At 33.7% G+C, this 23,254-nt stretch overlaps 3 protein-coding genes across 3 annotated transcripts; 2 read left to right on the forward strand and 1 right to left on the reverse strand.

Moving 5' to 3' along the window:
• Positions 1–4,938: 4,938 nt before the first annotated feature.
• On the reverse strand, positions 4,939–8,060 carry LOC106392124 (squalene epoxidase 2, mitochondrial). The gene is made up of 7 exons (XM_022701160.2): positions 7,456–8,060; positions 6,853–6,964; positions 6,530–6,704; positions 6,289–6,457; positions 5,721–6,215; positions 5,371–5,649; positions 4,939–5,285 (listed from the first exon to the last, which is right to left on the reverse strand). The coding sequence occupies exons 1-7, from the start codon at positions 7,933–7,935 to the stop codon at positions 5,181–5,183; spliced, it is 1,815 nt and encodes a 604-aa protein (XP_022556881.2). The 5' UTR covers positions 7,936–8,060; the 3' UTR covers positions 4,939–5,180.
• Positions 8,061–10,629: 2,569 nt separating this feature from the next.
• LOC106392126 (phytosulfokines 2) lies at positions 10,630–11,563 on the forward strand. The gene is made up of 2 exons (XM_048756333.1): positions 10,630–11,023; positions 11,189–11,563. Exons 1-2 carry the CDS (start codon positions 10,904–10,906, stop codon positions 11,324–11,326), a joined length of 258 nt encoding a protein of 85 aa, XP_048612290.1. The 5' UTR covers positions 10,630–10,903; the 3' UTR covers positions 11,327–11,563.
• An 8,214-nt stretch (positions 11,564–19,777) lies between these two features.
• On the forward strand, positions 19,778–21,083 carry LOC106375217 (GTP-binding protein At2g22870). The gene is made up of 3 exons (XM_013815074.3): positions 19,778–20,355; positions 20,473–20,705; positions 20,793–21,083. Exons 1-3 carry the CDS (start codon positions 19,899–19,901, stop codon positions 21,000–21,002), a joined length of 900 nt encoding a protein of 299 aa, XP_013670528.2. The 5' UTR covers positions 19,778–19,898; the 3' UTR covers positions 21,003–21,083.
• Positions 21,084–23,254: the final 2,171 nt, after the last annotated feature.

A 23,254-nucleotide genomic window follows, 5' to 3' on the forward strand; every position in this document is an offset into this window, starting at 1 on the left:
CTTGCCTCACCTCTTTAACGTAGGACCCTTCTCCAATCTTTCCTTTTGACTTCCTCTTACTCTCTAATAAAGACAAAAATAAATAATGTTTTCTTTTATTTTTTCGCGTGATAACATTTTAAAGTTATATCCAAAACAATTTTTTCTTTTTGAAAAAGGATTTATCCAAAACAATATTGAAAAAGAAATTCCGATTGAAACGCGTTAGAATCTCTGTATGTTTATTTTTCATTCCTGAAAAAAAAAATCTGAACATTTCCAAATTCAGAAAAACAAACACAACAAATAAAAAACCAAATAAAACCGAAATATAAAAGAATCGCGTACGAGGTTGTCTTACAGACTTACAGTCATTTGGATATAGTAATATTGTTTCAAGAAAAAACTACCTTTTAAAGGTCAATGTTAAAATATCTATAGAGCTATAATGACTATATATTGAGCTTAATGATGAACAATAGTGTAATCATAAATAAGATTTCTTACAAGTTTAACATATAGTGTAGTATCAACTATCAAGGCTTTGATGTACATGTCTTACTTTGGACTCTTGTTGTTAAGAACTTGCAAACTTGGTCGATTGATTGACAATTAAATTGTCTCCTCATCGTCGAGTCAGCGAAAACATGTATTTCCTTTAACTAAGTCCTACAACTTTTAAAATTCAAAGAAGCCAAAACTGGATGAACCATTTGACCATTTTTCGAACAAAGACACTATCGAATCTATATAGACATGGTCGGTTTTGAGATTCTGAAAACTATACATAATTTAATACGATTTTTTTTAAATAATTTAGAGATTATATAATATATTTATAGTAATTTAAGAAAATTGAAAGATACAAAACTAATGTTTCATTTGGTTAATTGCGGATCGGTTATACATATACAATGACGCTATAACAAACATCTCTCGAACGAGTAGGACTAACAATGTTTAAGTAAAATCTACACTTACACATGATATGGTATATTCAATATTGATTTATACTCTTAAGTTTGTCTGCATAAAGAGATGCAAAATGTGGGTCAATATGAAGAATGTAAAGAATATAGACAACACTGAAGCATGGAGTTTACCAAAAAAAAACACTGAACCATGGAGTGTTGCTCTGAAATTGATCTTCTATCGAAACATGACATTCTAAAAACATTGCAATAAATACAAGTTCTCACTAGAGTTACCAACAAAAAAATATCCAGCCTTGCTTTTAAAGCTCTTCTTATTTGATTTTTTTTTGGAGGCAAAAACGGCTATTCTATTACTTAAACTTGAGGTGGTCTGGGTAACCACACTGGAATAGAACAACCAATAAAAAAAGAGATCTATGAAAAGAACGAGCATTCCTAGCTATCGAATCAACAATTTCATTTTGCACCCTTGGAAAGTAGCTAATTTTGAAGTCCAGAAAGCACATCTGGAGAATTTGAATGACCTCTAACTCAGTTGAGAAATTTGGCCATGCTTGTGGGTCAGTTATCATTGCAATCAGGTCCTTGCAATATGTCCCAAATTTCTGACAAGTCGAATGTTGTAGCATGCTCTCCATTGTCCATCTTAGCGCTTCCAGTTCCGAGTGTAATGTTGTCTCACGCCTCCTTAAGTTATGTGTCCCCATAAGTTGGATCTTTCCCATGCTATCCTTCCAAACCCATCCAATTCCACTGAACTGATCTGTGGAGGTCCATGAACCATCCACCATACAAATATTACCCAAGCTTAAGACTTGTGTTTCTTCAACAATTTGTGCTTGTGGAGGAGAAGATATAGTATCCTTTGCATCGTACCATGCCTGGCACTCACTCTCTGCATACCTGACTAGCTCCAACGGGCATGTCTATACCTCTGAATAGCTTGTCATTCCTAACCTTCCAAATGTACCATATTATCCAAGGATAAGAGTCTTTATCATCTTCTGGCTCCATAATACTATTCTTCCTCCAAAACAGATAGTCCATGTTGGCGTAGATACTCGAGATAAGGAAATTTTGAGAGCTTGACGGTGTTGATGATAATTCCCATGCTTGTAAGGTCGGTGGGTATTCGAAGATCGCATGAGTGACAGTTTCTTCTGGCTCTCCACATCTTGGGCAGTAGTTATCACATCACATATTATGTCGTACCAGATTTCTTGTGACCGCTACATGCCCTGAGATTAATTGCCAAATAAGATGATAAATCTTTTGTGGTGCATTCACTTTCCAAGCAAATGCTTGAAGTTTGGTTATACTGGGCTCTAGAACTTCTTTTTCCTCGTAATCTGTCAGTATATTTGTAGTTACACAATATTCAGACTTAACTGTATATTGACCATTTTTAGTGTAGCTCCAGCAAAAGGTATCCCATCAGTGAGTAGGGCTTATGGCCAAACTATGAATCATCGGTATGTACTCTTGATCTACATATTGTTCCAGTAGTCAAGCATCCCGCTCCTTTGATTCAAAATTGATCAGACTACTGACGGTCATTTTTGGATGTACTATTGGGGCCCTGGGGCGAGCCGGCCTTGCTGGTGTTGAGGGAATTCATGGATCTTGCCACACATTAATTTCATATCCTAAGTGCACTTTACTTCTGATACCCAAAAGCAATAGCTTCCTCGCCGCTATAATAATCGTCCACACATAAGATGGATTATCCACTGCGCCAATTCGCAAAGGCGAACTCATGCGATAGTATTTTTTCCGAAGAACTCTCGCCACTATGAATCTGAAAATTGAACAAGACGCCAAAGCTGCTTCGCTAAAAGAGCTAGGCTGAATTCATGGATCATACATAAACCAATTCCTCCCTCCTCTCTAGGTGCACACATTTTTTTCCATTTAGCCTAGTGAATTCCTCGTTCTGGTGGATTTGAGTTCCACCAGAATTGTGCAATGGTACTTGCAAGGTTCTCAAATATCTCCAAAGGAAGCAAGAAGCTGGACATGACATATGTTGGAAGAGCTAACAAAATCGATTTAATTAAAACTTCATTTCCTTCGATAGCCATCTACTTGTCCAACCATTCACTCTGTGTAGTAGTTTTTCTTTTAAGAAAGCGAATAGCTTACATTTGGAGACACTAATATCCTCCGGGATTCCTAAGTAGGAACCCATTTCCCATTCGTTTTGGATATCAAGTGTATCTTTAATCAGTTGTCGATCATTTGCTGGAATCCTCTTACCAAAGAGTAATGAGGATTTATCAAAGTTGATACATTGGCATAATGCTTGTCCATACTTTCTAATTACTTTCATAACTTCTTTACCTTCATGGGGTTCCGCCTTACAGAAAAAAGGTTATCATCAGTAAAGAGAAGGTGTGATACCGAGGGGCTAGCGCGTGCGACTCGCATCCCCGTTATCTTTCCTTGGTTCTCTGCATGATTAAGAAGGCTAACGAGCGTTTCCGTGCATAGAATAAATATGAAAGGAGACAAAGGATCTCCTTGACGTAAACCTCTACCTGAGACAATATTTCCCCTCTCCATTCATGAGAACTTTATACTTGACCGAGGTGATGCATCTCATAATCCAGTCAATCCATATTTCTGAAAAACCCATCTTCCGCATGACAGCCCCAATGAATAACCATTTCATCATGTTATATGCTTTACTCATATCCGTTTTTATGGCTATTTTCTTGACTCTTCCACCTGGCTTGGTTCTCAGCACGTAGAACATCTCCAGAGCAATCATGATATTATCTGTGACTCTTCTTATTTGATTTATTATGCAAAATTTTAACACAACAATTTTAGTTTATTGGTTTTGTCTTATTAGCCAAATGTAGACATTCTCTACATATAATACAATTATGAAAATTTCCGGACTGTTATTTTTTAATTGGTCTTGTGTTTACATGCACTATTTTGCAACATTTTTATATTTTGTTTTACGAAATTAAAATCTGTGGAATAAATTAAAGTAATGTTTTGAATCCATACGTTTTGACAAAAAAAATTACATTTAAAAACTTTGAATCAGTTAGATATAACATATAGTTTACAAATTAAAACTACATTACATATGGATGCAGATCTTCGCATATAAGGGCAAAAAGTATATTGTCGATATTAATTACAAAGTTAATTACAATTAAACACGAAATGGTGATATTGTAACATGGTGTATCAAGAGTACCATGTTTACCAAGTCTCGTCGATCTTGGGGTTCTTGCCAAGTCTGGAAGTTGATACATTGTGATCAAACTATATTACCGGTGGTGTAGAAGTAGCAGCTAAAGTGGAAGTCAGGTAACAATAGTAGATTTCTTAAAAACCGAACACAATACGGGGTTCAAGAATGTCTACTAATCTATCTATATAGCTTGGTGCACCATTCTCATTTCAGTTACTTTGATACTTCTATTGGAGAAGGTTTGGCCTCTAACCCTAATGCATGTCCCAGCCTCCTCTTTAGCTCAGTAACTTCGCAAGTTCAGATTAATTAGCCATAGATGCCAAGATGGTTCCACTAAGATATTACTTTGAACTTATTATTTGAGTTATGTACCAATTACTAGATCTTTTGTGGGGCAAGAAACAAGCCTTCCTTTTGAAAAGCCGAGATGAAAAAAACCCTAGATCGATCTTTGTTTGTACAGAGATAGATCAAGCTTCTTTATCAAACTGTTAACACGGTAAATCTTGTTAAGACGAGAATTTTTTTTCTAGGGCATGGAAAAGCTGGTGAGATATTGCATGACCTTCTGAGTTCTTGTGAAGAAATGTGTGAACCATATAAATAAACCCTGAATATGCTTTCCGAGTGAAGTTCATGAAACCAGAGAGACTTGCCTCTTAATACAGTTCATGAGAAGATGTGCCCCACTGTCTGTAACATACTCGCTGAGCTTCAGAAGGGTCTTTATACACCGCAGCTCTCTGACTCTATCGCAGGAGATACATGATGAGACTGATTATCCCGCCAATTATTTATGCTTTCGCTACAAATCCAAGATGATGTTTAAGATAATAAAAACACACACAACAGACTCGAGCTTACTTTGTTTTTCTTTTTACATTGATGCACTTACAAAAATCTTCTCTCTTAATCAATATATACCCTATGTTACACTTTGTTCCAGAGCCGTCTTGTCTAAACATCCACAATGATTATCATTAATCAACAAAGATATAAGACTAAAAGTAATAGCATTTGCCTGAATAGCTTTGATCATGCAACGAGATGAATCATTGAAGGGGAGGAGTGCGGTATAAGGCAGAAATGGTACGAGGGAAGAACATTTGCCTAACTCCCTCTGCTTTAATTATCGGAAAGATGATGCCTGAAGCACTCTGCGCAAGTAGACATAAACAAAGCAGATGTTAGTGTACAGTTGAAGAAACTCTATTTCGGAGGAAGAAGGGAGGAATCAGTTACCGAGATGACCCTAGCACCAAGCCAGAAGCTTTTAATGGAAGGAAATGGTAGCATCAAACGACCAACGGCATAGATCGCCACAGCGAAGAAGTGGAGAACTAAACTCAAAGGACGAGGGTTCAAACCAGAGAGCAATGCAACTGGACCAGATGAGCAAACACCTCCAAGGCTAAGATAATCAAAGCAAGCTTCGCGCATTTCTGTTTTCGCTTCGTCTGAAGATGCTAAAAACACCTTGTACAACGCACCGGCCAATGTATTAATGGTGGAAGCTACAGGCTGCAGAAGAGCCACATTAAAACTTGAATCAACACATGGGAAACCATTCACTTTTATCTAAAGGTGCTTACTTTTCGCAGCGTGTAGAATGATTCTATGTACTTAGACAGTGCTTCTTTGTCTTTAAGGCTGTGAATTGGCCTTAGGAGATCACGGAGCACAACGATATCCGCCAATGCAACGGTCATGCCACCACCGGTTAAAGGATGTCGCATGTTGAATGAATCACCTAGAAGGAGTGCTCCAGGGGTAGGAACCGGATCAGCTGGCATGCTTCGGTTTGGCATGGTTCTGATGTTACCCTTTTCAACCGCGGCAATGAAGGCTTCACGAACCTCAGGTGGTATTTGAGGTGCAACCTGTGTTTTCAGATACTTTGCCATTTCACCGTTTGCAATGGGAGGAAGTTTTTGACCAGGCACATCAACTAAGCAACGGACTTCTGAGCTGCTGATGGGGTATAGTAAGATGGGTGATGGGTCAGCGAGAACAACATGGCCGTGATTTGCAAATGGGAGTTCACAGTTCTCCAAGACAAGACCCACGAAAGTAGAGGGTACATCCACCTGATTATATATCAATCTCAGTAAGTTCCACGTTAGAAAAGACTAATCTACCAGAGAGAGAAGAGAGGAGGACCTTAGGTTTGCAGAGAGAGCGACGCAAGTTGGAGAAACAACCATCACATACAACTGTGAGAGGAGCATATAATCTAAGCTCATTGCCCTCTTTGGTCTTGTACTGAACCCCTTTGACCGTCCCGTTCTCTTCAAGAAGAGACGTAACTGTTCCTTGCTCCAATCGTACACTGAAACCACAAATAAAAGCATTAGAATAAAGCAGAACCGCATTCGAATAACAAAAAAACAAAAATGATTACTTTGAAAGAGTAGCGGCTTTGTCTCGCATTCTCTGCACAAATCTCCCATTGTGGAAGCTTCTCCCGGAGACATCCGAATCAAACGCTTCCAAGGGGTAAGAAAGCTTAGTGTGCTTCCCGTCTTTGAAGAGAGCATAACCAAGAACTCGTTGAGCATCTATCTCCTTCACGCAATCTACACAATGACACTATCAACTTATATACCAAACTTCAGTCCAAGTATAAATATATAAATATATATATATATATATAACACATTCAAGCTCATTACTTTACCCTCAAGTCCAACTATATATATGACACATTCAAGATCACTGGTTTACCTTCAAGGCCGAGCTGAATTAACTTCAAGTAACCACCAGGTTGAAGCAATTCACCAACGATCCTCTCTTGCTCAGACAAGTCTCTTTCTATAACGTGCACTCTTCGTCCTTCCTGTAAACCACACAATAAAGGGCCAATAAGCAAACAAGGAACTTACGTCTTGAAACACACAAACAAAAAAAAACTCCTCACATTTGGAGCAATGACTAAAAAACAAACACGTATATATCTCCAATGTTCTGGAACTATTATAGATCACACCAATATTGTGATCTGAGATAAACTACAATACAAACTATATAAATTAATACTCAGAAAATTAATTAATAATGGAAGGCATATCAAACACATACACAATCAAACAAGCAAAAATTGAGTTTTCTCTAAGTTACTCTCAAGCACACACACGCATTTGGAGCAATGACTAAGAAACAAGCATATGATCATTCTTAGTGATTTATCTTAAATTACATTGTTGCGAAAAATATATTTAAATCCTAAATGTCTACACGAAAAGAAAAAGTGTTGTAGAAAATTTCCAGAAATAGAAAGTAAATTGAGAATCACACAAATCTGAAAAAAGCTGATTCTAGAAGACTTGCCTTGCCGAGAGTATGAGCGAGAGCGGCACCAGCAACACCAGCTCCGACGATTATAACATCGATTCCGGAATCATCCTCCGCGGCAAGATTCCTAGATACGACATCGTTCCGAGAAGAAACGACGTCGAGGCCACGATTGATCTTACTCCGATTCGAATCCGCATCATCTTTACGATCACGACTACTCCGTCGCAAGACATAAACAAGCACTAACGCAAACAGAGAAGCGAAAAACGTAGCTAGAATGAACTGATCGAATTCAATCGCCGGCGCCATTATCACCGTCCCTGCAGAGATCAGAGATGCGCGTTCGTGTCCGTCTTTCTTGCGGCGAGGAAAGGCGGCTCCGGTGGTTAAGGAAGTGTTTCTGAGACGACGCGTGGAGAGAGAGAGACGAGGAGAGGGTAAGGGAGATCCAAGAGATGCGGTGGTTGTTGTTAATCCAAGTCGTGGAAGGTTCTGGATAACTGCCAGTTTCATAGTTTTTGTTTAGTCGAATTATTTGCTGGACTTGTAACAGATTTTTATTTTGCTGAGTAACGTCCACGGTTAAGTTTATCTTTTCTCGTGTGGGCCTTAATGAGAAAACCCATCAAGGGTGATGAGAACTTGAAGCCCTCTTATTCTACGCCATTTGTACTATAGCCCCATTCTCTAAAATATATACAATGATGATGGTAGATTTTGGTAAAGATATTGGCGTATTAAAACTCATACGGTACGTGTAAGACCTTAACCTCACCTAGTGCGACCTTCTCTCTGACAAAATGAATGTCTAGCTCAACGTGTTTCATCCTTTGTGTTTAAAGTGAGTTTGGTCTCAGGTGAAGTAAACAATACTAAAAATGGATCGAACATAAGCGTTTATTAGATTTCGAGATGAGGTTACAAAGGTGGAGAAAGTAATGGCAAGCTGGAGCTCGTGAGAGCTTAAACCGGAAAAGTACAAATAGCAGAGAGATGATTGTACGGACAATAAACCCTAATCTCGCCGCTAAGTTTGTGTAGCCAAGTGTCGATACCCTTTCTCCTTTGCTTTCCTCTCTTTTTATAGTCTTTATCTGATCGACTTAACCTAATTCATTTTTAATTGATTGAGCCTTGTCGGCCTTTCGGGTCTGGCTAGTGAATGTTCGTCCCGAGCTGCTAAGTCGATCACGCTCTGTCTGCTCTCTGTTCGACTAAAAGCAGTCTATAGTCGAGTCGAAACTCCGAATATCGGCTTCCGAGCCGACGACTATTCGGCTTATCGGATTGGGCTTTTTGTTCGATGGGCTTTGTGGATGGGTTCAATCCATCCCCAACACTTTGATGCTTGACAGGGTTGGAAAATAAATGACTAAGATGATGTTGTCATAAAATATGAGTGTAGCACGAGTAATCAGTTGATGAAGTTCAAGGAGTTAGTTTCATAGCCAACATGTCTCAGAAACTGTGTTGGCTACTCCATGGTATTCAATTTATTAACAGAAAGAAAGCCTGGCGGATCTTAACCAATCCAGAAAGCCTAGCATAAGAGATATCCAGTTGTTCAATATCGCCCTACTCGCGAAGAAAGCCTGGCGGATCTTAACCAATCCAGAATGCCTCCTAGCTCGAGTTCTAGTGGGGAAGTACTGCCAAAATAAAAGTCTCCTATCAGTAACTCCGACGACTTCTTGCTCACATGGATGGAAGAGTCTACTTCTCGGCTGATATTTACTCGCAACTCAAATAGCAAAGGCTATTGGCGATGGAAGTACAACGCGTGTGGTCTGATCGCTGGATACTAACTGACTCTCTTGGTACTCCTTTCAGACCGACAAAGAAAGTAGACCAGGATATCATGGTGTCTGGCCTGCTGTGTAGAGGAACAAATGAATGGAATGCTGCAAGGGTCAAGAGCCTATTCCCGCTAATTGCAGAGAAAATACTGAGCATCAGACCTAGTATATTTGGAGCCATTGACATATATGTGTGGCCACTGAACACAAATGGAACTACTCGGCAAAATCAGGCTATCTCACAGCTGTTAAAAACCAAACAACTCTCGACACTGAAAGTCAGTTACTCGAGTTGGAATGGATAAAAAAAGTATGGCCAGCACCTTGTATCCCAAAGATCAAAATTTTTGCATGGAAACTGTGTCAAGGTGCCCTCCCCCTTGGAGCAAATCTGGAAAAAGGGGATTTGGAGCCAATGTTAGATGCCCTAGATGTGGAGAGCGAGAAACAGCTGAACACTTAATCTTACACTGTCGTTTTGCCAAGGAAACCTGGTGAAATAGTCCCCTTCACACAGAACTTTAATACAAGCAACATAGCTCGTTGAATGATGCAATCTTAACTGGATTGAAACTGGTCTGCACAAGATAGACACCAAGGTTCTTCTTTCTTCGAGCATACACGATCACCACTGATCGGAGAAGCGCTTGCGGTGCGTTCAGCATTCTCCCATGCCCTGGACTTGGGAATCAATAGAGTCTGTGTATACTCAGACTGTCAACTGCTCGTCAGAGCAATCTCGTCGAAATCACCACCGGTAGAAAACATCAACATCTTTTCCTTGCAATTTGATGTTTTCTCCCTGTCTTTTATTTATAGAATGATTCTGCTGTTTCGCTAGCGAAAATAGCATTATGTAATACCTACCTTGTGTAGGACAACTCCTACTTACTGATGAATGTTTTTATGTGTTAAAAAAAAGGGTATATATTAAGGTTAAAAGAAAACCTAGCTTCGCCCTGATTACTATCATATTCCCAATCTTATTGGCCAAATGAGTCATATCTCACTCTCATTCATATTATCATCACTCTCCCAAAATTAAACCGTAATTCTGAAACCATATCAAATTTAGCCATCATGTTTACGTGGTTTGGATATATATATCTGATAATCAGTCACGCGTAAACTATCAATAGTATTAAATATTCAAATAACACGCTTTTGAGTTTGGTGCGTTCCAATAGGGATGATATCACCAACTCATCATACGTGTGGTGGGGGGACGTATCGCTTGTGGTAAGATTGTTTGTTCATATTCAAATGTGAATGTATTTTAAAAGAAAATAGATAGACATGCCTTTAATAAGTGGATGATTATCATTCTACCATCCCACGTTTCGTACACGCCGACTATATATTCTTTTCTTACTTATGGGGTTTGGTTCAATTCCACCACTAACACTATGCGCAAGTGTGAAAGAATATTATCTTCTTCCACTTTCAATCTTAGCGGTCAAATGAGTCAACCAAAACTCCATAATTAGACTCTCTCTTTTTGTTTATTAAATAAACATTTGAGGTTATCAACGTGCGCGTTAATTTCGGTTTGGAAGAAAAAATGATAAAAAAACAAAAATAGAGTTGACTAATTTTCCTATAAATATCAAGTTTTAAAGAAACCAAACCCGTCATCAAATCATCTCTTTTACATATATTTCTCCACCGAAGAAAACATCATAAAAATGGCAAACTTCTCTGCTCTTCTCACGATAACTCTCCTCCTTTGCTCCACGCTGATGTGCACCGCCCGTCCCGACCCGACCTTTTCGGCCTCTATCACAATTGTTACGGCTGACCCGCTGGTTAGTCACATTCCATGAGTCCATTTCCACATATATATATATTATATGTGCATGTCGTAATCATAATAAAATGTATATATCAGAGCTTGTAATATTAGCGAAACTTTTTAAAGATATTATAAACTTTTGTACATGTAGTTTGATATGTCCTAATGTATGATTTAGGAAAAGAGCATAGAAGGAAAACTGGATGATGTGGCAGAAGAGAACTGTGGTGCTAACGACGAAGATTGCTTAATGAGGAGGTCTTTGGTTGCTCATGTTGATTACATCTATACCCAGAAACAGAAGAAGAATCTTTGATATTTTCACTTATAGTACTTTGATTATATATCTAACAAAGTATTGCTAATACACGTTTGTGATTTGTGTGTCATCCTTAATTAGTAGAGTATTTTTCTAATAGATCATCAAAAAAGTTATGGCTGTGATTAATTGTTATATAGTTCTACCTACGAAATTTTGCCAAAGTCTATGTACACTTAAAGGTCGGTTCAGGAAACTATTTTGATCATAACAACATGTTGCTTGTATGATTAATTGGACAATGCAAATTGATGCCCTCTTCTAAAATAAATGTTACCGTTAGTTTCAACAATCCATTAAATTTCCTAGACTATATTTGCGAAGTGATTTTGCCACATGTCTTCTCTATAATCAATTTCACAAAACAAATATGACATGGCTGCTGAAATTGATGACATGGCTTCTGGAAAAATATGACATGGATAATTTCATTTAATGTTGATTTATATTTTTGGCAAATTTATTAAAATATGGTAATAATTCATATATTATATTTAATATTGATATTTCTTTTTGACAAACTTTTTTAAATATGGTAATAGTTCATACATCATCTATAAAATAAATATATTCATATAACATTTCAAATTTCGAAATATTATTATTTTTTGTATAATTATACAATTTGTATTACGAAAACTTTCAAAAATTTCTACAATTTTTTAAAAATTTAAATATCTAATCATAAGATCATTAGTTTTTTATATACCTACAAAATTTATAAATATTGTTTAAGCTAAATTTTTGATAATTATACAATTGTATATCATTTTTATTAGTTTTATACAAATTGATTTATTATATATCAAATCTATATTAAATATTAGTAAGAAAATAGTAAAATTTATAATATTTAATAAATTTTATTTTTAAATATAAGTTAGATTAAAAAATTCCTTACTGCACATGGTGCAGGAAAACACCTAGTTAAAATATATAAAAACATCATGTATTCATAACCAACATGACAAAAAATTATGAATTATTTATTAGATGTTCTGAAAATTCACTTATTCAAGTTGTGAAAATTTGCGAACTATTGGTATTTTAATAGTAGTACAATGGAGTTGGATTTTTTATAACCTGTTGTAATATCGGGTATTTTAATAGTAGTACAATGGTATTTTTGGACTATTATCTATATATAATAGCAAACTGTTTTTTTCTAATCGCTGATGTCATCAGTTTTTTATAGAAAAAAAAAGTTTACATCTAACGATGAAATTTAATCCGAAGATAAGATCTAATGGATACAATTTTGTTTAAGAGGAGACTATGACATCATCTATTCAGTCGTCGTGTTCTATTCACCAAGTTATACGTCTTCTAACGCGACGCTTACACAAATCGCAGAACCGTCGTCATCTCCCTTAAGAGTCGTGTCTCTTCGCAAACGTATTAATAGAAGTGACTATTAGTTTGCGTTTATTTGTAGTCTCTTCACCAGATTCTTTAATTGGCTTGTTACCTCTCTCTGGAATTTTCTTCTCTGGTAATTATTTTTGATTCATAGACATGTTGAATCGTTCTTCCATACATCCTTTCAATGTATCTATTACCCAGAATCTCAGAATTGATTTCTACATAATCACATTTGTAAACCATTTGTTTGTTTCGGTCAATCTCCAATTCGAAAAGGTTTGTTTTTCATGTAGTTGCTGTATGTGTGTTTGATTTCTGCCACTTTTAACTTTTGTTAATCTTTCTCCTTTTAAAAAAAACTATGTATTTGTCGATTCAAATTTTCTTTTCACCTTTTGCTCCACAAACATAAATCAATCCAACTGCCGCTATTTGAATGTCTCTGTTATCCAATGTCTTTTTGAATGGTTAGGAATGCGTGGGATAAGATAGAGTTAATTGCGTCTTCTTTTTTGGCCGACTAATTAACAATCCACTTGAACACTTACACCCACAGTTGTAAGTTGTAACCAAGAGAAGCCTCAAAGTGTAATATACCCCGGCCACTTTCATCCAACACGTTTGGATCTTTTACACCTTTTGCTATCTTTTGCAAAAGTCATGAGCACAAGCTTTCATTCAGAGCTTCCTGCAAAAGGTTGCTTTTCATTTTCTCTTGGGAGATTTCATTCATTAGCATCTGATCCAGTTGGTCGTCATTCTCAAAAAGCAGTATCTTCTCGCTCACTTGGGACAAATCACCATCATTCCCGGAAAGAGAATAGCTACGGCAATCAAATTTCGAGCATACCAGTTTAAACTCATCCGTCACCAAAAGCTTGTGATCCCAAAACCTTATACTCGGAATTCACGCACTTACTGCATAATATGTTTTTTTTTTTAAATCGGCATACTGGATAATATGTTGGAACATGTAAAATAAAAGCTCTTCCAGCCTCATGCATAGGAGGAGGCATACACATTTGCCGAAACTTCTGCTTGCCCAAAAATTCAAGACCACTCTGCAGTCTCAGCTCTCTCTCTCTCGAGTCTTTAAGAAATTTTCAGTAACAAGAACCTATAATTTTTCCAAAAGAAAAGTAGCAAAAAGTCTTTTGATTCCCAAAAGGACAACCAAATTACTAGTGTTACCTTCACTTCACAACCTACATAACTTCATTTCTCAGTTAATTGTTTGTTTCGAAATTATTATGATAAATATCTTAATTTATAATTGGTTACAAAATTAAAATACCAAATAAAGAAACAAGACTATGAACTCTACAACTTTTAAAATTATTACGAGAAGTGCAGATCAATCGTGGGGGCAATTCAAAGATACAAGTAAAAAAAAAGTTTGCCATTTTATATTATGGTATTTAATGTATTACCCATTGATATAACAAATAAAATAAAACCAATACAGAATTTTTTTTGTAAGATAAAAAACTACCATTGGTTAGTATAGTCATATATACTGAATTAATTAATTTAATAAATATAAATTCATTAAAATGTTTAAGTTTTGCACGAAAGTTTGGCTATCTTTGTGTAGGAACGGTTAAGATTATGTTTAAATAGAAGACCAAATGTAAGACCAAATTCAGCCATATGTAAGAGCTGCTACAAGGCAACCCTTCTGTCCATATCAACGGAGGTTGCGTCCCTTCCTCAAAAAATTGCAATGTTTCAGCAATTATACAAGTGATTAACCTTTCACTTTTTTCCTTCACACAGAATTTGGAACGGAGGTAAATAAATTTACAGTTACATTTCATTTTGTCACTGTTCACTATACTTATAATCTAAATTATGTGCAAGAGGATTCATCTAGAAACATCATCATCATTACCAACTTTCCTTTCTACAAATATCAAACATGGCCAACTTGGAACATTCATAAGAGTGTAAGCCTTTTAACATGGAAATCACAAAGTCTAAAAAGGGGGAATATTTCACTACGTCAACAACTTTTGCTTTTGAATAAAACTATAAGCCTTTTAACAATTATTTCACTGGAGTTAGAGCCAATGAGTCCTCAGGGCCGGTCCACAGGAGAAGCCACCCAAACCATCGATTAGGGCATCCAAATTAGCGAGGCATATTTTTGAAATTTTTTTCTTAATATTTATACTTATGCAGAGCTCTTAGATAAATATATTATTAGCTATTGACAAAATCCAATACTCCTAGAGACCAATGCAACTAATGCTTCTTTAATTTGTTTAGTTTTTTCTCATTATCCGTGTAACATATTTATTAATAAAAGTTATATAAACAAAACTAATGTTTTACAAATATTATTATTATTATTAAATAAATATAAATTATGTTTACATAAAAAACTTTAATAAAATCATATAAAAATATAAGTAAAAAATAAAATAAAATATAAGAAAAATTTATATAAAATTTAAGTAAAATATAATTTTTAAAATGTGAGATTTTGTACTACCAATTAATTTTAGTAAATTATGATTGATTATGGTGAAAATGTTGGTGATAATATTAACAAAAATTGCTATATAATTAGTTTTATAATATCTTTAATAACTATTAATGCAGTTTAATTAGTTATAAAATTAATGTGATATTTTATATTATATATATATTTATATATGATTATTAGGAAAAATGTAAAATATGTTGTTAAAAATTTGCTTAGGGCACTAAACATGTTAGACCTCCACTTTGTTCAATCACACATTTTCACACCGTCGATCAATGATCACGAGCAAAAAATCATATGTCATCACATGATCATAATCAATCAATTAATCTTGAGCAAGTCACGCGAGGTTATGTTTTCAATATAAAGTGTTTTGGTGGAAGCATTGTGTTCTTATAAGACTACAGATATAAATCTTAGCAACAAAAAACTGCACATATAAATCTTTTATTTTATTTTCAAATACAGAAACCAAAACTAAGGGAAAAAGTACGAATGTGATAAATATAAGCACCATCTTTCGTCAATATACTAGAGCCATTGTTAAAAAAGAATTAATGATATCCTATAAAAACTTTGGATTTTACCGTAAATATAACAAGAATTTGCCATATAAAATGACTTAATTTTAAGTAAAGTTGAAAAGTCTTTTTAATGTATTCTTCTGTAAATGGTTTATGCTACTTATGTTTGAAATTAAAAGATAGTTTACCTAACAATCGTGAAGTTTGAAACTTAATAAGGTATATATTTCTAAACTTCTTACATTAAAATATAAATTACCATCTAGCAAAATGTGGTGATGATAAAAATGACACATCACAAAATTATAAAATATAAAAACTTAGTTTTTTCCTTAGATTTGAAAACACATCTTTAAACTGAAATGAATTTGATTAGTATATTATAATGTGAGTTATTTATTTAGGGTACATATTGGAAAAATAAAAGGCATCTTTATTGAAGTACTTTTGCCTCTTACAATGTTCAAGAAATTGTTATGCAATGCAATAACTAGTCACTTCGCAAAGGAATGGCGTCTAATTAGATTATTAGGAGCTTTAGCAGAGTGTAGTCGTTAACGAATTATTGATTTATTTAATATTTTATGCATTTACATTAAATATTTTATTTTTGAGTTTAATTATAAAATGATTTTGATGAATTATAAAATTACATACACAAAAATAAACTATATAAATTTGTGGCTTTGCACTAACAATATATATATTTTTAATTTAGACCTGTATAGATCGAATTATATTAATTTAGACTAATTTTAACCAATTTTAAAAAGTTTAAACCGGTTTGAGTTGAACAAATCAGATAAAAAGGAATCATTTTGGCTATAACTGATTTTCTGCTTACGGGGCGCTTAGACGCCACGCAAACAAAATTTTAGAACATTGTTTACAATGGTTTCCTTATTCTTTATTTTATTTTTATACAATATACATTGGGAGGGGGGCAAACTTAATTTTTATAGATCATTACATTCGATTAGTTAACATGTTAAACATCTTTATCTTTGGAAGCTCTCTGCAACTTATATTTACACGACAGTAGGAACTCATACAAATTAATATTTGATAAATTAATAAATAAGATAAGTTACTAATTTTTGTTAGTCCCTTAGTTGGGCCGATTTAAAATATAACACAAACCAATAAAATAATAAAGTAATAAGTTTTCAAAAATTCTATGTTAATATTTGATCTCAATAAAATCATAAATTAATAAGTTATATACATATATATATATATATATATATATATATATATTTTATATAAGTACTTTATATAAGTACAGACAACATTGTATTGTTTATTTTATATTAGCAATGGAGTATATCTCTATTTCTTAAACACTTCAAGATATTTTGATAATATTTAGTAAAGTTATATCTAAAACTCTTCTAGATTATATGCTACATATCTCATATTTACACAATAATATAATAAAACAATACAAGTCAAAGTTATATAATTTTATTAATTTAAAACTGTATAATTAACCATTTTCATATTTTACAAAAGAAAGTATATTTTAAAATATATAGATCTAAAAAAAGAAACTTATTTTAAATTAATAACTCCATAAATTAATAAAATACCATAGTCCCAACATCATTAGTGTATATAACTTTTACTGTCTGTTTCAATCACATAATATTTCATGCATCAATTGTTTCCTATCTAATGTTGATTCATTTTTATTTTGTATTCTGGAGGTAAGTCACTTACAAATTTTCTTACATCATCATTTTCTATAAGAAAAAGCTTAATTAAAAAATTTCAGTAAACAAAAAATCTAATTAAATAGTTTAGGTTAATTTATTTGAAATATGAATTATTAGGTAGGGTTGAGACTAAAAATTACATCTCTTAAAATAGTCGCTTCATTTTTTGATTTTTTTTCACATTCTTGTCCTCTAAAAAGATCATTTGTCTTAAAATTATATTATGATAAACCAAACAACAACAAAAACTCTATGCAATTTCTAGGATACTCAATTTTATTACCACTATATTCTCTGTGCTAGTCATCTACTATTTAATTTTCAATCACCTTTTATTTTTAGAAGTAAGAAAATTCATATCCGAGAATGATATTCAAGTACTGATATTTTCTTGCTCTTTTTTTTTAGTATTGTCAATATTTTATCTGTATTTCTGATTATGTATTTGACTAATGATCAGTATTTTAAAAATAAAGAAGTTTTGTTAAGTATAAATAAATATGACTATCTTGTAAATACACTTTATTAATATCGAATAATTAAAATTTTCACTAAAGAATTTGAATTCCCGCGCGATGCGCGGGTTTGTTTCCTAGTAATAGTAATAAAAATCAATATATTTTTGTAAATAGTCTCTGGAAATTCCTACATACATCACAAAACTAGTCTTTGATTATTAGTTGTAGCCGGTCAAATAAAATCTGACTATCCCACTATTCCTAAATATCACACAACGAGTTGATTTGATTACATTAGGTCCAATAATAATCAAATAATTAGTTTTCGTGTAATATGGTGGATGTAAGATTTCATTAACTTTTTGTCACAAATATTTTTTTTTCCATTAACTTTTTTTTTCTTTAACAAAGGAAAACATTTTTCCTTGAGCAAAAAAAGGAAGGGAAATCTGTTTTTTTAGAGCAAAAAAATGGTAACTATATCCTTTTAGACTAATTTATACTACTTTATGTCTTATTAGACTAATTTTTTCCAAAATGGCAGTAATGCCCTTAAAATTGTAATTTTTTTAAAAAGATATATATTGAGTTCGACAAGGGGGATCGATCGATCCCACTTTACAAGTTATAGTGGATCGATCGATCCCGATCATTATTCAGAACAAAAAAAACGCGAACTATATACTGATCGACCTGGTCCATTTCACTCGATCGGCGAAGGTCGATTTACACAGATCGACCGATCTGTAAGAATAGATCGATCGATCCTGTGCCGAGGAAATAATCCCAAGTCGATTTTTTTGGTTTTGTATGATTATATCCGGATTGATTCCCACTTGATTTGAACCGACCAAGCATGATTTCAACTCTTTAAACTCGATTTCTCTGGGATGAAACCCATAATTTCCCATTCACGAATAAAGGGAGACAAAATCAAATTCTCACCCAAGTTCATTAACCCTAACTCACTCAATTTCACTCTGATTTGGACGATTATTTCACCCAAAGCAAGTAACCTTCCCCCTTTCTTTTTATCGACATTAAAACTCCAACTTGAAGATACAACCAATTCCCAAACACCACATGAAGCATAGACATGAATCATGGTAGAAATAATGTGAAAATTTTGGGAAAATTTTGTGAACAATCAATGGAATATAGAAGACGGCAAAAAAGGTTGCCAATGTTTTTTTTGTCGCTTTTTTTGTTCCTTTTTCGTTTTTTTTTAATCGATTTTTTTAAAAAATATAAAAGTGAATATTCTCAAATATTTTGTTTCCATATTTTTAGGAACTGATTTCTTATCCGTAGAATACAACTAATATGTAGAAATCAGTTTCTACAGTTTTTTAGAATTATAGTAATGTTTAGAATTTGATTTCTACATGTTTTAGATTTATAGTAAATCTGTAGAAGTCGGTTTCTACATGTTTTAGAATTAGATTAATGTGTAAATTTCGATTTCTAAAAATTTTAGAATGGTAGGTTAAGCGCGTAATGTGTATTCTACATATTTGTAGAATACTCCTATTTACGTAGATCACGTATTCTAAACATTGTAGATTCAATGAAAAAAGTAGATTTCGTTTTCTACTTCGTAGAATGTCATTTCTACTTCGTAGAATGTCATTTCTACTTTTTTTAGAACATAATCTGAAATTTATAATTTTAACTTTTTTATAACTGGAAAATATACCATTAAGTTCATATAGGTATTTTAACAAATGTTACTATTTTTCCAAATTTTTTTTGTTTGTAAAACTATTTATTAAAATTATTTTCATAAATATTAAAGGGTATTATAGGAAAATATGACACAAAATATAGATTAGTTTAAAGGGACATAGTTACTTCTTTTTTTTGCTCTAAAAAACAGTTTTGCCAAAAAGGAAAACATTTTTTAAAAGAAAATGAAAGCCTCCGTCTGAAACAGCAGAAACCTCTGTCTGGTCTTGAAACTCAAAAACCCTATCTTCATTCTAAACCCAAAACTCAATCCTCTCTCTGCAACCCAAAAAGAGAATGGTGATCCTCCGATGTCGATTCATAACGATAAATCTCGCTCCTATACGACCTTCACACTTCCAATCACACAAAATCCTCCACACAACCCGATTCTTCCGTACTCCGAATCTCATATCTACCCCACGAATCACATCTTCCTCTCTCCCCACGACCCGTTCCATCTCCGACGAAGCTAGATTCGCTCGCTCCGTCCGGTTCATACCTCCCGGCGTCGAAATCGAGGAGTTAACAGATGATATGGTGCTTCCGGGCTCCAACATCGTAATCGGACCTTTCGCGGGCCACTCCCAGATCAAACAAGTCGAGTTCGTCAAGAGCAGCGCTCGTGCTCGAGACTGTCCTAAAGACGACCTTCCCGAGATTGCCATCTTGGGTCGTTCCAATGTCGGAAAATCTTCGCTTATCAACTGTTTGGTCCGTAAAAAAGAAGTCGCTCTCACTTCCAAGAAACCTGGTCTGATTCTTGGTTCTTGGTTCTTGATTCTTGATTCTTGATTCTTGATTCAAGACTGGACCTTTATCTTGAAAGTTTTGATTTTTATTTATTTTTAATTTGGAAAAAAACAAACAGGAAAGACTCAGCTTATCAATCACTTCTTGGTGAATAAGAGTTGGTACATTGTGGATTTGCCTGGTTATGGGTTTGCTAAAGTGTCAGATGCTGCGAAGACGGATTGGTCTGCGTTTACTAAAGGTTACTTCTTGAATAGAGACACACTTGTTTGTGTGCTTCTTCTGATTGATGCAAGTGTTCCTCCTCAGAAGATTGATCTTGATTGTGCGAATTGGCTCGGTCGCAACAATGTATGTTACATATTCTCAGTATTGTGTATGCTTTTTTTCTTTTTCTTGAGGAGTTTCTCTTTGATTGTTTGTAGTTGTGATGATCAGGTACCGTTGACTTTTGTGTTTACGAAGTGTGATAAAATGAAGGCGGCGAAAGGGAAGAGACCTGATGAGAACATTAAAGCTTTTCAACAGATCATTAGAGAAAATTTTAAACAACACCCTCCTTGGATTTTGACGAGTAGTGTGTCTGGTTTGGGCAGAGACGAGCTTCTCCTTCACATGTCGCAGCTGAGAAACTATTGGGATCAATAGAGAGAGAGAGAGTGCGTGGAACATAAGATAGATGTTTTGTAATGTTATCAGTTAACATGTTTGTGTTCTCTCTCTTTGTATACATACCTCTTTCTAGAGATAAAATTTCAAGAAATACAATCAAAGGAAGCTTTGTTCAAAAAAAAAAAAAAAAAAAACAATCAAAGGAAGCTTCTTTTTATTGTTTTGTTGAAGTGAAATGCTGTTACAGGTATTTTCCATGTCTTTGTAGGTTGCATTTGTGTCGATGAATCGTAGTTATAAGATGAGTTGTAGTTTTCAGAGGCTCTGAAGTAGTTTCCATAGCTTAAGAACTTTCTTTGTTTACTCGGTATTATTATGGTCCTGCTATGCAAGGGCAAAATTATTACCAAATTCAAGACGAAAATGTAACATTAACTATAAACTAGATTTTGACCCGCACTTTAAAAACGGAGATTTATTTTTCCTTTAAAAATCTTCTAAATTCGAAAAATATTTGGTGTTTTTAATATTTTTTTGTATTCAAAAACTTAAAATTATCATCTTTGATTATTATTATTTTGTAAATGAGTATTTATGTGTACAAAATTGAACTTTATATTTGAAAGGATTTAAAGTGGTATTTTTCTAATCAATTAATTTTATTATGTATTGAATTTTTTTTTCTACAGTTATTTTTTACTGACTTAACTTGTTAATAAAATATTATATACTCTTTAACAAAATATTTACGTCTTTCATTATAAATATTCTAATAATCTATGAAAGTTTAAATTATACAGAGAAAAAGGAAGGTTACATAATCATGTGTTTAATTTTTGTTCATATAAACAAAGTATTTGATGTAAAAAAAAACAAAATATTTGAAATGGCCCAAATGAAAATAATGTGGAAATATAACAAATATTATTATAAGCCCCAATGCCCTAAAGAAATAGATTCTCACCGACGTAATATGTGTGGTCTATGACCAACCATTAAAAAATCAGAAAAGGAAAAAAAATTGTGTCCCGATATTTCTTTTTCAAACGACGATTTCCATGGCAATTCGAAGCTCAGAAATCAAAAACTAAACCACTGCATTTGTTAGGAAAGTGGGCTTATTTTCCAGCCCAAATATTAGCTTGTTACTCGAGCCAAATTAATAAAGTGCCGCAAGAATAGGGGAGAAATCGCGTGTTAAATAATTTATGGAAATAACCTTGACGAAAGAGTCAAAATCTTTGAAAAATCAGTGGCATATGTAGTAAATAAAAAGGTACTACAGGGGTTAAAAATAGATAGGATCATGTTTTAATAGTATAGATAATATCAAAGAGTACATACATTAGAAAACTTATCTGGAGACCTAAGATCATTCTACTTTTAGATCGGGGTCTGGTTTGATCATCAATGCAATGTGTCTTTGTGTGACCTAAGATCGATAGGTTCATTCTACTTTTAGACAGGGCTCTGGTTTGATCCTCAGTGAGCTCGATGCATCATTTCTAATACCCTAAAATGAAAGAATACATAAACATTTAAAAAGTCATGCTGGTTTGTAGAAAATAGAAAAACATGAATATGTGAATTTCATTCATAGCAATTTAGGTGAAAAACCAAGGAAGATAGTGATATTAGCAAAATACCAAAGACCTAAAACTTCAGCTGATGTGCCAACAAAAAGGGAGTAAAAAAGACGCATTTACCCTGGACGCTTGAAATTTTGGCTTCCTGATTTTAGGTTTCTAGGATTTGTGTCTGACACAAGATTTGTAGTTAGATTTGGCAAGATAGTAAAAATATTGCGTTCACATGAGATGGATTTGCATCGGTAAACCAAAATATACAATGGTAAGAGAATAACTCTGACGTAAAAGGTGCAGGTGCATCCTAAAATGATTTCGGTGAGATTTTATTTAGAAATTAATTTAATTGATAATCCCCTATATATTATTTGTGAAACATTACAACTTCTTTTTGTAGCCACATGTCATCACTAAGATGATTCTTAGAATTACTAGAGAAATATGTTGGTCCATCTAATTATATAATAAACTTTTTATTAAACTAACCATAAATTCATTATTAATGTCAATTATTATTTCCTTAAATAAAGATTACGGAATTGTCTAATGTGAGTAAAGTATATATGACAATTAATGATTTTGAATAAAAAAGATCTAATAAAAAAATGTATCTTCTATCAAATTTGTTTAATTTAAAAATATTAAAATAACTTTAAAAAAACAAAATAACCATATTATAAAAATTTAGATTTTTCTGTATAT

The sequence above is a fragment of the Brassica napus genome, chromosome C4 (genome assembly GCF_020379485.1).
Source record: "Brassica napus cultivar Da-Ae chromosome C4, Da-Ae, whole genome shotgun sequence".
Classification (NCBI taxonomy): domain Eukaryota; kingdom Viridiplantae; phylum Streptophyta; class Magnoliopsida; order Brassicales; family Brassicaceae; genus Brassica; species Brassica napus.

Excerpts from the sequence above, each read along its gene's own strand:
- LOC106392124 (XM_022701160.2), bottom strand. The coding sequence starts at position 7,935 with ATGAAACTGGCAGTTATCCAGAACCTTCCACGACTTGGATTAACAACA. Across the intron at positions 6,705-6,852 it reads AATTCAGCTCGGCCTTGAAG|ATTGCGTGAAGGAGATAGAT; the intron begins GTAAACCAGTGA and ends GTCATTGTGTAG. Across the intron at positions 5,650-5,720 it reads CATTCTACACGCTGCGAAAA|CCTGTAGCTTCCACCATTAA; the intron begins GTAAGCACCTTT and ends GCTCTTCTGCAG.
- LOC106392126 (XM_048756333.1), top strand. The coding sequence starts at position 10,904 with ATGGCAAACTTCTCTGCTCTTCTCACGATAACTCTCCTCCTTTGCTCC. Across the intron at positions 11,024-11,188 it reads TTGTTACGGCTGACCCGCTG|GAAAAGAGCATAGAAGGAAA; the intron begins GTTAGTCACATT and ends TGTATGATTTAG.
- LOC106375217 (XM_013815074.3), top strand. The coding sequence starts at position 19,899 with ATGGTGATCCTCCGATGTCGATTCATAACGATAAATCTCGCTCCTATA. Across the intron at positions 20,356-20,472 it reads TCTCACTTCCAAGAAACCTG|GAAAGACTCAGCTTATCAAT; the intron begins GTCTGATTCTTG and ends AAAAACAAACAG. Across the intron at positions 20,706-20,792 it reads ATTGGCTCGGTCGCAACAAT|GTACCGTTGACTTTTGTGTT; the intron begins GTATGTTACATA and ends TGTGATGATCAG.